Source organism: Podarcis gaigeae (assembly GCF_964106915.1).
Source record: "Podarcis gaigeae genome assembly, chromosome: 10".
Taxonomy (NCBI): Eukaryota; Metazoa; Chordata; class Lepidosauria; order Squamata; family Lacertidae; genus Podarcis; species Podarcis gaigeae.
The window spans coordinates 142,393-157,040 of record NC_139686.1 but is presented as its reverse complement, the minus strand read 5'-3'; the positions used below and the strand labels follow the sequence as shown (position 1 = coordinate 157,040).

The 14,648-nt window shown below is 56.2% G+C and overlaps 2 protein-coding genes across 2 annotated transcripts in view; both read left to right on the top strand.

The window, feature by feature from the left end:
- Positions 1-14,648, top strand: part of PPP6R2 (protein phosphatase 6 regulatory subunit 2) — a 221,538-nt gene that overhangs the window by 95,694 nt on the left and 111,196 nt on the right. The window lies entirely within an intron of this gene.
- ADM2 (adrenomedullin 2) lies at positions 4,732-13,032 on the top strand (the record flags this gene model as incomplete). Its single annotated transcript, XM_083699572.1, has 2 exons — positions 4,732-5,246; positions 12,320-13,032. 2 exons carry the CDS (start codon positions 4,732-4,734, stop codon positions 12,690-12,692), a joined length of 888 nt encoding a protein of 295 aa, XP_083555698.1. The 3' UTR covers positions 12,693-13,032.

Here is a 14,648-nt window from a genome sequence, read left to right as displayed (position 1 = left end):
TTAGGCAACCAGATCCATTCATATCTGGAGAGGCATTCCAGAAGGTATCGGGTCCTGAGCAATAAAGAGCACTTTGGGCTGGGCTTGGAAGGGGCCAGGCAGCCAGTGCAGCTTTAACCGAATGTGGGCACTAGCGGATCTGATCCAGTAAGGCAGTTCCAATGCAGCTTGTCAGATGCTACCAATCCCAGAATCTGGATGGTACAAATATGAGTCAGCCTCTTCCAAACATGAAAGCTGGCAACTGGGGTGCCCTGTCTGGTATTAAGAGGAAGATTATCCTTTGGCAACAGCTGCAAGATGATTAAGACACGGAGCGAGTGCCAGGATAATTACATTTGGGGGCCATGGTGTCAACAACAGTTAAGAAACACAGTGAAACACAAGGTATACATGTTGCTTCCTCTCCACATCCCATGGACATGGCCACATCTAGTCCCACCAGATGCCAGGAAAACGGTCTCCTTCTGCAGACCACTTGCCAGAGCAGGGCCTGGGCTGAGGGTGACCATACTTGCATCTGGGCCTGGAGGGTGCAGAGAAGCTGGATGGGAAAGCAAGCCCTACTTGGTTGGCCAGATGAGGGCCAAAGGACAGGGACCTCCCAGCATTTATTCATCCCAGGCCTGTCCAGTCCAGACTAGGCTTCACGCTGCCTCCCAGACACGGGAGCTGGCAGTAGGTTTTCTGCAGGGAAAGGCCTCATAAGCTGGACTTGGCACCACACAGCCCCAGAGAGCTCACACGCTCCTCTCCCAGCTCAAATCACCGGAATTGCTGCTGGCGTGTCGCCAAAGAAGGTTCAAGCCCCCCTTGACTTGGAGAAACAAAGCCTCTCTCTGCTTTGGGTCAGAATTAGTGAGCGAGATGGCTAGGGAAAAGGCCTGAAGCATCACTCTCTGGTCATGGGCTGGCCCCGTCCTCCTGGCACCCCTGCATCCCCTTCTGCCCAAGGAGTTCTGCCTTCCCCCCACCTGCCCCCTGGGACCCATGGCTGACCTTTCCTGGCTAACCTTCCCACCCCATAAGCAGATGGATGCATGAGGGAGATGGCCTGCACCTTCTGGTGGCTTCTCCCATCTGGAATATTGTGCAAGGGAAACTGATGTTTCATCTTCCTTGCAAAAGGACACCTATCACTCGGCCTTCATCCTCTTCCTCCTGCACCGCAAGCCTCCACCTTCAAGGAACTGAAAGCCAAGGCAGAGGTGTGTTTGGCTGGCTTGTTGTCAGCAAACTTGCTTGCAGTCTGCTCAAGTGTGGCCCATGGTCTGTCTAGCCTGTGACCCCAGTTCAGCCACAAGCCTGGACCTCACAAGTCCATTCATTTAGAAAAAGCAAACACATTATTTGGTGATTCTGAAGAAGTGAAACTTGTGGAGAAGAGCCTGCCTTCCTGTGATTTTGCTGCTTGCATGAAACAATACAGAAACTTGGGGGGGTCCTTTTATTGGCCCCTGAGTCTGTGAGTCATGGAATTGGCCCAGGTTTCCTATATCAGCAGGGGAAATTATGGGTTATTGTTTCTAAAGATTTCCAGGCTTTGGGGCAGCACTGTGCATAAGCCTTGCTGTCTAAAAGGTTCAGGCTGCATTTGTCATCACACCTCTTGCTCCTGCTCTGGGTGAGGGCAGCTGCAATGCCCTCTCTTGACTGGAGAGAACTATACACTTGAACAGGGGCAGGTGCTGGGGGTGGGGGCCCCTCTGCCAATGAGACGCTTCCTTGGCAAATCCTCCCTCCCTCAGGTATTCAGAGTCCCTTCAATCCAGAGCAGAGTCTGAGAAAACAATTTGGCTGACCAGGACAGCTTTCAGGAGCCCAGACTGAACTCCTGCCACCTGCTCCTTCAGAAGGCTCACAATGCCAGCCAGGCTCAGGTCCCTGGTCTGTGGGTGCCAGGCAGCCTCCGCCTCTAGAAATGGGGCTCAGGGCCAGAGACCTCCTGGGCTTTGCTTGCTGCCTGTCTGACCCTGGCATTACCTGCATGGACCCCCCCCCCCCACACACACACCGGAAGCCAGCTCTAGCAGCACTTTCAAGTCGAGACACTGACACACAGCCCCGCTTCACCAGTGGGGGCTCTGGGTGTCCAGGTGGTGGAAGAAGCACCCACCGACGGATGCCCACAGCACCAGCTCTCCCTTCTCTTGGAGACTGTGACTGCCCTTGCTGCCATGGGCACAGCTGGGGGGCAGGGAGGGGCAGCTAGCCCCCTAAATCAAGTAAATACTATAGTAATACTATACTATACAATAAAAATACTAACCAATCAATTATGGCACAGATGCCTCGGTTCTGCTCCCCCCCCCCCAACATAAAGCCTGCCACCCCAAGCTACATCCTGGCTCTGCCCATGCTTGGTCCTTCTGCTTTTAACTCTAAAGCACCAACCGTGTCCTATAGAAGGACAACACACAGCGAGGTCCCTGCCCCAGGAGCCTTACAGTTCAAAGACATTCTGCATTGCAGGGGATTGGACTGGATGACCCTTGAGGTCCCTTCCAACTCTACAGTTCTATGATTCTATGATCCAGTCTTGCTCCGGGATCATCTCCTGCACGTCTGGGTGTCAGGAGCCCTCCCCAGCCTAAGGAATGTACACGGGAGACTCTTGACTATTGTCAAAGCTGACACAGCAGTTTCCACTGCCCTGAATCCCCACGCACACCAGCCTTGTGTCCAGGCAGCTATACCTCACTCTGTGGAGCAGGTGATGATGATGAGGAGGATGCCAACCGTCTGACTGGGTTATCCCCGCCACTCTTGTCGGCTTCGAACAAATTTCCTTGACATCTTTCATTGGCGGCAGCAGGAAGCCATTCCCCCTCCACCTCCTTATTTCTCTTCCCCCATTTCTGCCTGCCTGGAAGCTGCAGAGGCAAAGGGGGAAACTGTCTTCTTAAGGGTGGTTTAAATAACAGAAGCCACAAGATGCCCCTCCACTAGCTTCTCCCCACAAAGGCAGGATCATTACCTTCTTGACCACAGAGTGTCAAAATGTCCTCCTTTCTCCTCCTGTTGATTTCTGGTTCTCCTTGATTTCTCCTTCCCACAGAAAGGAAGAGAGAAAAGAGTCTGAACCTGGACAAAAAGGCAGAAGAAATGAGATGGTTTAGCCCAGTGGTTCCCAGAGTGGTTGGTACCACCCCCTGGGATTCCCCAGGGGGGTGCCAGGGGGTGATGGGGGGCTGGAGGTATAAATGACCATCAGGCTTTGAGAAGCATCTATCACTTGATCAAGTTCATCAGTTTTGTCAAATTAATTAAACTATGTAGCTTTAATTGGATTTTGAATAAACGTGCAATTAACTGTTACTGTTTTGAATTCTATTGTGCTGTTCTCTTCCTTAGTGGGTCATGGAAACCGCTATTCTGAATATTGCTTTTTGTAGGACAGGGTAGGGGGCACCAGGAATAGGTTTATGGAACCAGGGGCCGGGTGGCTGGAAAATGTCTAGGAACTGCTGGTTCCAGCCTTCCGATGGTGAGACTGCTGAGTCTTGCGGACAGTTGCTTCCCTCCCACCTCTCTGCCTCCTGGCTTCTCATCCTAATTCCTCTCCCGGGGGGGGGGGGGATTTAACATCCTGGGACTCAGCAACCCCATCCCAGTCCTTGGCCCTGAGTGTGGCCAGACAGGGAGTGAGGGCAGTGTTGTTGTTGTTGTTGTTGTTGTTAACGCTGCCCCATTCTGTATATGGCATCTGCTCACCTCTCCCCAATGGAGGAGGGGATAGAGTTGGCAAGAATCCTGCCCTGGCTCTGCCAGTCCCCAGGGGTCATTCTGTGCACAAGCAGAGCTCCTGTTAACCTAATTTTGGAGATCCTCTTAAAGATAACTCTGGATCCCTGGATTGAGCTGCTGAGAGGACACTTAGCTGAGAAGCCTCCCAAGTGGTATTAAAATGGAGAGGTCACGAATTGCAAAGAAATCATTTTTTTAAAATGCTGATGTGACCAGAAGAACGAAGCTAGTTTTCATTTGCAAAGTAGAAAATACACAGAACCAAGCCAGAAGGCGGGGCGGGGGAGGGAACGGGATCTTCAGCTCCCGCATCCTCGGCAGCCCCTCGGACAGGAGGGCCACGACCCATTTCATCTTTGCCAGCTGCTTCACGTGACCGCAAGCCCTGCTTTGGGAGGGGGGTCAGCTGCGCCCCCTTTCCCTTGCGCGATCTCCCCACCAGTCAGCTAATCCAAAGCGCCAACAAGACTCCCAACCTGCCCCACCCGGACATCCCTTGGAAACAGGGCCTCAGGTGTGGGGCGGGCAGGCAGGCAGGCAGGTGTGCTTTGCGGATACGGGGACCAGTCCAAAGGGCAGACCTGGCCACTAAGTGGGGTGGGGAGGGGGGCGCCTCCCTGCCTGCGCAGAGGGGCTACCAGCTAGGATGGGGGGGGGCTCTTGGGGAAGAAATGAGCCGCGCAGACCCCCGGCCAGGAGTCCCTCGGCTGCGGCTTGTCTCTTCGGACGAGGCGACCAAATCCCCGGCCAGCCCTGGAGTCCAGGCGCCCTCTAGTGGGCGGCGCGGGCCCTGCAGGCAGGAACCCGAAGGCGCCCTCGACGGGGGATTCTCCCCGGTTTCTCCGACTCCCCTCGTCCCCGCGGCGGGGAGGGGGTCGTCAGCGCAGAGAGAGCAAGGGCGGCCCGTGGAGCTTGGGGGAGGTGTGACCCCGGACGGCCATCCCGTTCTCCCGGGCCGCCCCAGCCAGTCAGTGGCGGTCTTGGATGCCCCGCCCCGTCGCGGAAGGAGCCTCCAGAGGCTTGGCCAGCCCGGGCAGCGCCCAGGGGCCGGGAGGCTGGTATTTAAGCCGCGTCGGACGGCGCGGGGAGGCAGTTTACTGCTGGAGCTGCGAGTCATATATCCTGGAGGCGCCCGGAGCCGGAGCCGTCCAGGGGAGCCAGCGCGCCGTCCAGCTCACCGTCGAGGATTCCCGGGAAACTCTCTCCGCTCCGAAGGACCGGGCAGCCCGAGCTCCACCAGCCAGAATTGCACCCGACGACGGCACCGGAGCCAAGTGGCTCCCGTGCGAGGTAGCGCCCCCCACCGGGTCCTCGCGCCCTGAAGCCCTCTCCGCCGCCCCCCGCGCCGCCATGAAGCGCCAGCTGCGCCGGGAGCCCGCTTGCATCAGCTGCTGTCGCCTCCTCCTCCTCCTCCCGCTCCTGCCGCTGCTCCTTCACCTGCCGGGCGCCGAGTCCGCCTCGCCCGCCCTGTCGGGGCGCATCTCGCCGCTGTCGCCCAGGTGAGTCCCCGTCCGCCCGTCGGAGAACTCTCCTCCTGCTCCGTCCCCTCCAGGGAGGGCGAAGGTCGGCAGCCGTGGGGTGGGGGTGGGGGTGGGTGTTTTGGTGCCTGAAATGGGGCCGGAGGTGACCAGGAGCCCTGCCCCGACAGAGACCCGCCTGCTCACCCCCATTTCATGTCCCCTTGCAGAGAGTGTGGTGGGGCGTGTGGGGAGCCGCTGAGCTGTCAACTTTTCCCTTTTCTTGCGAGGAATCCTATTCAGAATAAGGGAATGTCCCTTAAGAAAAGGGAAACGCTGACAGCTATGCCCCTCCCTCGCCCCTGCCAGCTGGGGCGGAATCCCTCTTTGCCCTTCTGGAGGGGCGTGCAGTCCAGTGGAAGGGAGTTCCAGGGACCGGCCCAAGAACCCGGCTCCTTTCTCAAGCAGAGGCGCGACCCCCGCCATGGCCGAACGGGAGTTGGGGGGGGGGCTCCAGGAGATACTCTTGGGAGAATTGGATCGCGCCGGTTGGGACCAGCCTAAAGAAAGACCCTTTGCTCGCCCCCCCCCCACCCCTTGCATTCCCCACAGCAGCCCGGAGCTCTCGCCTAAAATGGGGGTGGTGGTCGGGATACCCCCAAATATGCTCAGATGGGAAGGAAATAATCCCCTTCCGTTGGATTTTGGGGGCTGCGCTTCTGCCCTGGGCTGGAATGGGGGTGCCAGCCTGCCACCCACTTCAGCCCTGCGAGGATCTCTTTTCAAGCTCTGCGACAGCAGAGGGAGGCAAACCTCCCCTAGGCGGTTGTAACAGCCCTGAGACCTGCGGGTTTGGGGCGGCATACAAATTAAATAAATCATCATCTCCAGAAAACACGCAAGGAGCAGATGAGATAGAAGCCATGATAAAGCAGCAGTAACCATCCTCGAACCCTGGAACTGTGGAGTTGGAAGCGTCCCGAGGGTCATCTAGTCCAACCCCTCGCAATGCAGGAATCCTGCCCACAGCCATCCCTAGGTGGGCTTGAACCACTACCCTTCTAGTTAACAGCCAGGCGCACTGGCCCATTGCGCCATGATGAAGACGTCCTCTCTGTCATCCAAGCAGGAGGATGTGTCCCCTTTAGCAAGGAATTGAACCAGTGCAGAGCTCCCATTCGTGAAAAGGTTTGGCAAAGGAAGTTCTCTAATAGCCACACAAACGCAGAGCGCACATACAAGCAGGGACATGCACACACTTGCCTAGGGGTTCCGTTGACAATGAAGCAGTATATAAATGTTGTTAAATAAATTCTATATACAGTTGAATATGTTGCCTGGGAAAATGCCTGCCTGCTAAGAGAGAGGGCGGCTTAAGGAAGCAAGCCAAGCTAGATACTGATTGGGATACCTCTCTGTGAAAAGGGGGTGGGTGCGCAAACCAGACTTATGCAGGGAGGGGGCACATGACAGAGAAAATGGGTTTGGGTGAGCTGGGCCTTAACACAAGTACAGGAGAGAGAGAGAGAGAGAGAGAGAGAGAGAGAGAGAGAGAGAGAGAGAGAGAATATTGATCCCTGCTGTGAGTGTCTGGGTCCTCAGAAGTTGCTGACTGCACAGCTGGCAACTGGGGGGGGGCATGTGAGTGTGGCATGACTTGGCACCCTTGGGTGCTTCAATTGCAAGCACCTGGGCAGTTTAAGAGCATTTCTGTCAGCCAGGCCGGGAGCAGCTGAGTGGGTGAGGGTTCAGGCCGAAGGGGTGGATGTCTGGCTCATCACCTGACCATTGGATGGCTGGGGGGAAGTGAACCTGAACCGGAGTTGCCCCTGAGCCAAGGCAGCGGAAGGGCAGGCAGGGGTTCAACGGGCATCGTTTGGGCTCAGCAGAGCTTGGAGCAGGAGGGCTGGGCATGCTCCTGGCTGTGCTGTGGACTAGAGCTGTTGGCTCTCCCGCTGGCCAGTGGGCAGGCTGCCAGTCCCTGCGGAGAAAGATGGAGGGTTTTCGGCCAAGGACTGGTGGGTCTCCCCAAGGCTCTTCTGCTGCTGTTGAAAATACAGCTCCAGGCAGGGTGTTGACACAGTGGGGGGTGGGGAGACCCTGCAGACCTTTGACCACTGCAGCCCACGAGTTCTGCTCAGAGGATGGGGGTAGGGGGCAAGGCATTGGGGGGGGGGCTGGCTTCTGTGTCTTGCTCCCTCATCTGTCTGTGGGCATCCAGCTGTTTGCTTGGGACCACCGCTGGGCAGTATGCCAGCATCTTCTCTGGTCCCTCTAGCCCCTGCTCCAGCAGATGGAAGCCCAGGGGATGAATGGGAGCCCAGCTGAACCATTCCTCCCCTCAGCCATGCAGCACTTGGGAGCCTGGAGATGGAAAAGCAAGCAAGGCTTCCATGAAGGCGGGTGGAACAGCTCCCTAAGCAAGAGAAGACCGTGGTCCCCACAAGCGCCTCCTGCCTCCTGCTGTGTTTACCCAGCATTCAGCTGTGATGCAACTGTTGTCTTTGGTTTCGGCCCTCAATGGCAGAGCAGAGGGTGCTTCCCGTGCAAAGGATGGGGAATGAATTACAGCCCCACCTGCCCTTCCTCCAGGGAGACCCACATCATCCCAACAGTCCTGTGAAACAGAACAGCCTAAGGGAGAGAGACTGGTTCAGGGTCAGCACAGCCAAGCAGAGATTGGAGTCTTCCCAGCTGAAAGACAAACTTTTATTGAGGCACCTACTGTGAAGTGCAAATTATGATTTTTGGCTTAGGTTTGTGGCTCCCCTACAGGCTTCCGGCTGCTGCATCAGCTCCTGCGGCATTTTTCCTATTCAAGCTAATGGCAAGAGATGCTGCTTTGCCTGCACCCCATCCAGGGATAGCAGGAAATGCTCATTTGTGGCAGATGGAATCTGCCCAGAGTACCAGGGCATTTCCATCAAGGCTGATTCAAGGCTAAGCAACAAGGAAGTACTGGGCAGAGAGCAGATGAGAGAGTAGGAACTGCAATGAGCAAAGCAGGGGGACATCTCAGGCAGCGGAGACATCTCACACCTGGGAGGATGGTGTCAGGAGGGTTAATGCCCAGGATGAGTGGAAGGGCTGCAGAGGACGGGTAGTTGGCAGACAGGCTTGTTTGAACAGAGTATTTATATCACCCCACTTTGCCACACAGGATGGCTTACAATATAGGTGTTTTTTTTAAATCCAAAACAATTACCAAAGTCATGGTCAGCAGTTTAAAAATCATATTTGGTTGTGACTAAAACAAGGAATGAATCACCTCTCTCTCCGTGTGTGCGCGTGTGTGTGGGTAAGGAAGGTATGGATGTTTATGTCTGGAGGTGGGCAAATGTTGTCTGTCTTCAAAAGGGAAGAGGGGAGTGTCTCCAAAAACTACTGAATGGTCAATACAAGATGAGTAAGAGGTCAGTCTGTGGCCATCAAGAAAATCTTTCTTCTTCGGTGATCACTCGTAGCCGTGTAAGATGGTCTTCCATAAACACGGTTTTAACAATGAGTCTGAAAGTGATTGTGGAGACTAATTCTGGATCCACATGTCCCCTGTTCCAGTGGGGACATTGGTTTCCGGGCGGGATGACTAGGAGCCAGAATGGGTTGATCAACTGTATGGCTTGCAAGACCAACCTTCCCTCCTGTCATTTAGTCTAGAGTGACCAGTCTAGTTGCTTTTCTTGTTGACAAGTAGGTAAAATAGAGGCTGGACAACACTCCTTTGTGGTGGATCTGAAACTGGCTGAGCAGCTGTGTCCACTGAGTGCCCACGATGAGTGTCTCTGTGTCGGCCGGCCGGCTGGGAGGTCTTGAGCTGAGTGCCGAGGGACACTGCCCTGCTCAGCATTCCTTTAGATTACTTGGAGTCTGGAGGATGCTGATGCCAAGCTGGGAAAGGGATGAGGACCTCAGAAAACAAGAGTGCAGGTTCAAAAGATCTTGACAGGCTGGAAGACTGGGCTGAAACCAAGAGAATGAAAACCTACAGTGATAAATGTAGAGTCCTGCATGTAGGTGCAAAGTAGGGACGGCTCTTGGGCTCTCAAATTTCAGTGGTGCAACAATAAAATTTGGTGTCCCCGTCTCTCCCTCTCCATTCTACATCATTGTTGCGGTGCCCCCTGTGGCGCCAACACCCAGTGGGGCAGAACCAGTTGCGCTACCCTAAAACCGCCTCTGTGCAAAGAATCAGAGTCACAAGTATAGGATGGGGAAACCAAGAGTGCAGAAACGATCTCGGGGTCTTAGTGGCTCCCAAAGCGAAGAGAAGCCGGTTGTGTGATGTGCCGGCTCAAAAAGCTGATGCAATCCTAGGCTGCATTTGCAGAAGCAAACATCTCTCTCTCTCTCTCTCTCTCTCTCTCTCTCTCTCTCTCACACACACACACACACACACACACACACACACACACAAACACGCCCCACAGGCCAGAGGACCAAGGCCTCTCCAGAGCCAGGCAGTCATCACACCCAGCTGCAGCTGTGCCAGGCACCCTCACTTGCGGAGGGGAGAGGCAGCTCCTCCTGTCCTGTTACCTGAAACTGTGGTGACGGTTTGGAGAGAGGCTGTTGAACCTGGCCTGTGTGTGGGCTACGGGCCTTTGATGCAGCTGGCCTCCGCTCCCTCCTTGCTGCCTGCCTGCCTGCCAAGCGTACGTGTCCTGTGGCAGGTACAGCTCCCTTGCCTTGCCTGCGCTCCTCCCCGCCTCCCGCCCTGCTCCTTCCCTCTGGCCATCTCCCAGTCTCTCCCGCCTCCTCCCCTCCTCCAGACCAGTTCCTCTTCCCTGGTGGAAGGAAGGTGGCATCCTTCTCCATGCCCCAACCTGACACATGCTCTCTCCTCATTCATTCTCTCCCCCCGCCCCGTCCCGCTTCTCAAATGGAAAAGGTGGCTCAGCAGGTTGCGTCAGGTCAGGGCTAGGCCTCACATAGCTTCTCTTGTGGTCTGGAAGAGACGGTTGCCGCCACCCAGAGAGACGTGCTGGCCGTGATGCCTCTCCAGGCAGCCAAGGCAGAGGGGCCTGGCCTCACGGGTGACCAAACAGAGGCCTTCCAAGGTCCTCAAGGAGGGACTGCTAGGGTTAGAGGGAGCTTCTGGGCTCGGCTCACGAGTCTCTTCACGGCTGGTGCAGAGCATGGCCCTCAAGAGATGACCCCCCCTTGCTGTGTCTTGCCACAGAGGTGGGGGGCTGCCCTTCCTGGAACCACCGTCCAGGAAGCAGCTTCTTCCTATGAGGATGGCCAGGCAGGCAGGTCTGCCTCTGCTCAGTTACAAAGGCCAAGAGCCGAGCTTTTAACAAGCATCTGACAAAAGCCAAAGCCAAGGTTGAAGTCTACCAGTTCCAAGCAATTAAATGTTGCTTCATTTAAATGTGTAAAATATTCCTTCTGCCCCAGCTGACGTCTTGCCACATTGATCTGACCAGGGCCATAGTTCAGGGACAGAGCACCCGCTCCACATGCAATCCGCAAAGGCACAAGGGCTGCGCATGGACCTTGCCTGAAACCCTGGAGAGCTGCTGCCAGTCAGTGTGGACAGTACTGAACCAGATGGAGCAGAGCTCTGACTTGGAATTCGGTAGCTTCCAAGGTTCCCAACAGGACGTGGGCAGGGGGACCTGTCCCTGGATTGGGTGGGAGCTCATCTCCTCACCCAAAAGGGGGCTCTGCCCCTGCTTCTCCTCTCCCACGATCTCATTCAGGATCTGGGACCCCCACAGAGAGGATTGGGGGGGGGGAGCCCTTTAAAAAGCGGCTTCCTATTACAGTAATTAATTCTGAGAGAAAACCCAAATACAGAAGTTTTTAAATGGGAGTGAGTGGAAGAGCCACAGTTGTCTCCGAGAATGGCAACCATCTCCAATGGCCTGGGAGGCTGACATGTCTATTGGCCATAAAAGGACACAGCAGGGAGATGGGGACACAAGTCACAGCTATACAAGTATACACATGTGCATACACGCACGCACACGCGCGCGCACACACACACACACACGGGTGCCCATAGTCCCACACTATGCACAAGCTCCACATACAAAGACCAAGTCATCTTTTCTGACTCCCAGTACCAGACCTCGCAGGTGTTTCTCCAAGAAGGATACCCAAGACGGTGGTCCTATGCCTGAATTCTTGAGAGCGAGTCACACTGAGCAAAGTGGACTTTAGGAGGGAATAGTCTGGTTTTCTTGTCTATGACACTGGAGGCAAAAGGGTCTTTCTCAGGCAGCCCACTCTCAAAAAAGTGCATGTCCCAAACTACCTTATTCCTGCTGCTGTTAGGCTGGGGGGGGGGGATCCCCAGGCAGAGCCCTGAGACTCAGTGGCGTTGTGGAGATGGAGATTCCTTTGGGCTGTAGGATAAATCACCTGGGGTGCGAGGCTTGCCCTTCTTTGTCCCTGTCTCACATGTCCAGTGCCAACCTGATGCACCTGACGGGAGGCTCTGGCAGTGGGGTCTTCCTTGCTGACTTTCAGGGCTAGCCAGGTCCTGGAGATGCCCATGCGCGCCTCCAGGTGAGCATCTGACAAGCTGTTTAGGGGTTGGAAGGCAGCCACCAGTACTTTGAATTGGGCCTGGCACCACAGTGGCAAACCACAGGTTTCTCTCCCCGAGAGGCTGCGCTGTACACCCACCCAAATATGCTGACCCAGATCTGCATGCAGCCTCCCCCACAGAGCCCTCTTGAGTCAGGCTGGGCCTTTGTCTGTGCTTTTTCTGCTCTGACAGGCCTCACTCTCCCCCTGCCTGGACCATCCCATGGAGAGGCAGACTCACCTGTGACGAGTGCACCTCCTCCATGAGAAAGAATTGTGAGCGCAGTTTCTGGGCAAGGGCAGCCAAGCTGTTTCAAGCAACATTCCATGAGCCAACCCTGTGAGGGCACATGCCGGCTCTGGGCCTGGGCAGTGCAGAAGTAGGTGTGGCCCCTGCACCCCCAGGGACCACACAGGCAGGTGGGGGGAAGGTGGCTTTGATCCCCCTATAAACAGGCTGTGGCTGCTCCGTGAGCCCGGCTCCTGCAAGTATTTGTGCTCCTGCTCCAACATGTCTCTTTCCCTTCTGCTGCCAGCGGAGGGCGAGGGCTCATGGCACCTCTTCCATCCTCTCGTTGCAGGAAGCCCTGGGCCAGAAGCCACCCACCAGCCTGGCTGCAGAAGAGGCCGAGGACAGAAGAGCTTTTGGACAAGACGGTCAGAATGTGGCCGGCCTGGAAGCCTCCCGTGGCGACGCCAGGAAGCCGGCTCCACCTCTCCGTCCTCCCCAGGCGCAGACTGGATCCCCAGCACCGGCTCCCGTGGACTCCAGCCCCCCGTCCAAAGCGCCAGGCAGCCCCCCGCCTGCACCGTGCGCAGCTGATGCGTGTCGGCTGCGCCCTGGGCACCTGCCAGGTGCAGAACCTGAGCCATCGGCTCTGGCTTCTGAAGGGCCAGTTGGGACTTCAGGAGTCCGCCCCCATGAACCCCAGCAGCCCCCACAGCTACGGGTGAGGGAAGCAACGGACTCCAGGACCGGAGAGGGTCTCCTGCCTTCCCCTGGCACATCTCTGAGCAGCTGCCCTGGCCTCTCTGGCAGTCTGGACGGGGGTGTCTGCACTGAAGGGATTCCCCTGCTGGAGGGGGCCATGAAGAAGCAGCCAGGGCCCAAGCCCTGACTAGAGCTGGCCGAGGGGTGTCTTGGCCATCTGATGGAAAGGAGCAAAGCAGCCGCCCCGACCCCCTGCAGGAGAGGCGGGTGCATGTGAGGGCTGGAAGGACTGTGCACAATACATCAAACACAACTCCCACACTTGCACTTGTTATGGAAAATAATAAACATCTAAGTGATGGTCTTTCTTTTGCCAAGAGTTTTCCTATGCATTTTTTTTTTTGGGGGGGGGGGGGCTGAGGCCATGCCCATTTCTACGAAGAAGTACCCCTCACAGTAAAAAGAAATGCCAGACTCCCCTCCCCTCCGGGTGTCCCTTGAGACTCGAGAAAGGCTTCTTGCAGCTTGGCAGGGACAAGCAGTCAGACCAAGAGCCAAACACCCATCGAAGCAAACTGAAGGATGTGAGAGCAAGAGAGCCTAGACCACCTTCCCTTTCATTTATTTATTTATGCAATGTATTTCTATGTTGCTCTGCCATAAAACAACAGGGTGGTGTGCAGCAAAAAAATGCAAACCATTTTAAAATGTGGGAGTTCCCGTGGGGGGGGGGCACAGACAGGGCCGGATTGAGGTTTGATGCTGCCCTCAGCTCCTGAAGGTAATGGGGCCCTTTCTATGTCCAGCTGTTCTTTGTCAACAACAAATTGTTGCTGTTTCTTGTGTTGAATATATGCTATATGGTCATTGATGGCTCTAGCAGGCATCTCAGGCCCTTTGCACGTTACCAGGCTACCAGTCCATGCAGAATGGAGGCACCCTATATATAGGTAAAGGTAAAGGGACCCCTGACCGTTAGGTCCAGTTGTGGATGACTGCAGCGCTCATCTCGCTTTACTGGCCGAGGGAGCCAGTGTTTCTCCCCAGCTTCCGGGTCACGTGGCCAGCAGCACTAAGCTGCTTCTGGCGAACCAGAGCAGCGCACGGAAATGCCATTTACCTTCTTGCCACAGTGGTACCTATTTATCTACTTGCACTTTGTGCTTTCAAACTGCTAGGTTCTCAGGAGGTGGGACAGGGCAATGCGAGCTCACTCCGTTGCAGGGATTTGTCATGCCTTAGGCTCAGTTGTTTAGACCAAAGTGCCACCTGCATTCCTACCCTGTATCTAGAAAGGAGTAAAGCAGTGATATTTTAGGGAGCAGGCTAGCAGGTGGGACCCATGACTTGCATCATAGGAGCCTACACAACACAAAACACTGTTGCTGGATGTAGGTTTTATTTTATTTGTTTTTTTATCTTGTATTTTGGAAATGTACACCCGGTTTCCTCCCCTTTTTTGGGGGGGGGTCCCAGGAGAGTGGGGCCTAAGCTAGAGCTTGTTGAGCTTAGACGTAACCCCCCCTGGGGAGCAGGCTCTGGGCGGGGGTCTGGCCTGTCCGTCCGCGGGGGAAGGGGAGAACTTTCTCTGGAGATCTCCTCCCGGAAGGGCCCCCCATCTGCTCGCCCCCCTTTCCGACCCCCTCGCCCCTTCTCAGGCGGATGCCCGGAGCGGCGAGGGAGAAACCCCGCCCCGAGGGGACCCCAGGGGCCATCTAGTCCAGCCCCGGCGAGGCCAGAGCTCCCAGGGGCCGGCGGGCCACGAGCTGCAGCGCTGCCTCCCAGGACGACGCCCGGCCTCTCTCCGCCCGGTCCCCGGAGCGACTCCTTCGGCTCCGCCTGGGGGAACCGGAAGGAGCCCGGGGGGCGACGGGGACCGAGACTCCGGAAGTGCGTCATCCCCGCGCGCCCAGGCGGGAAATTCAAAGTGGAGGCGGCGCGCACGAGGCTCCCTCCCCCCCCCCCGCTCTTCCCGGCTG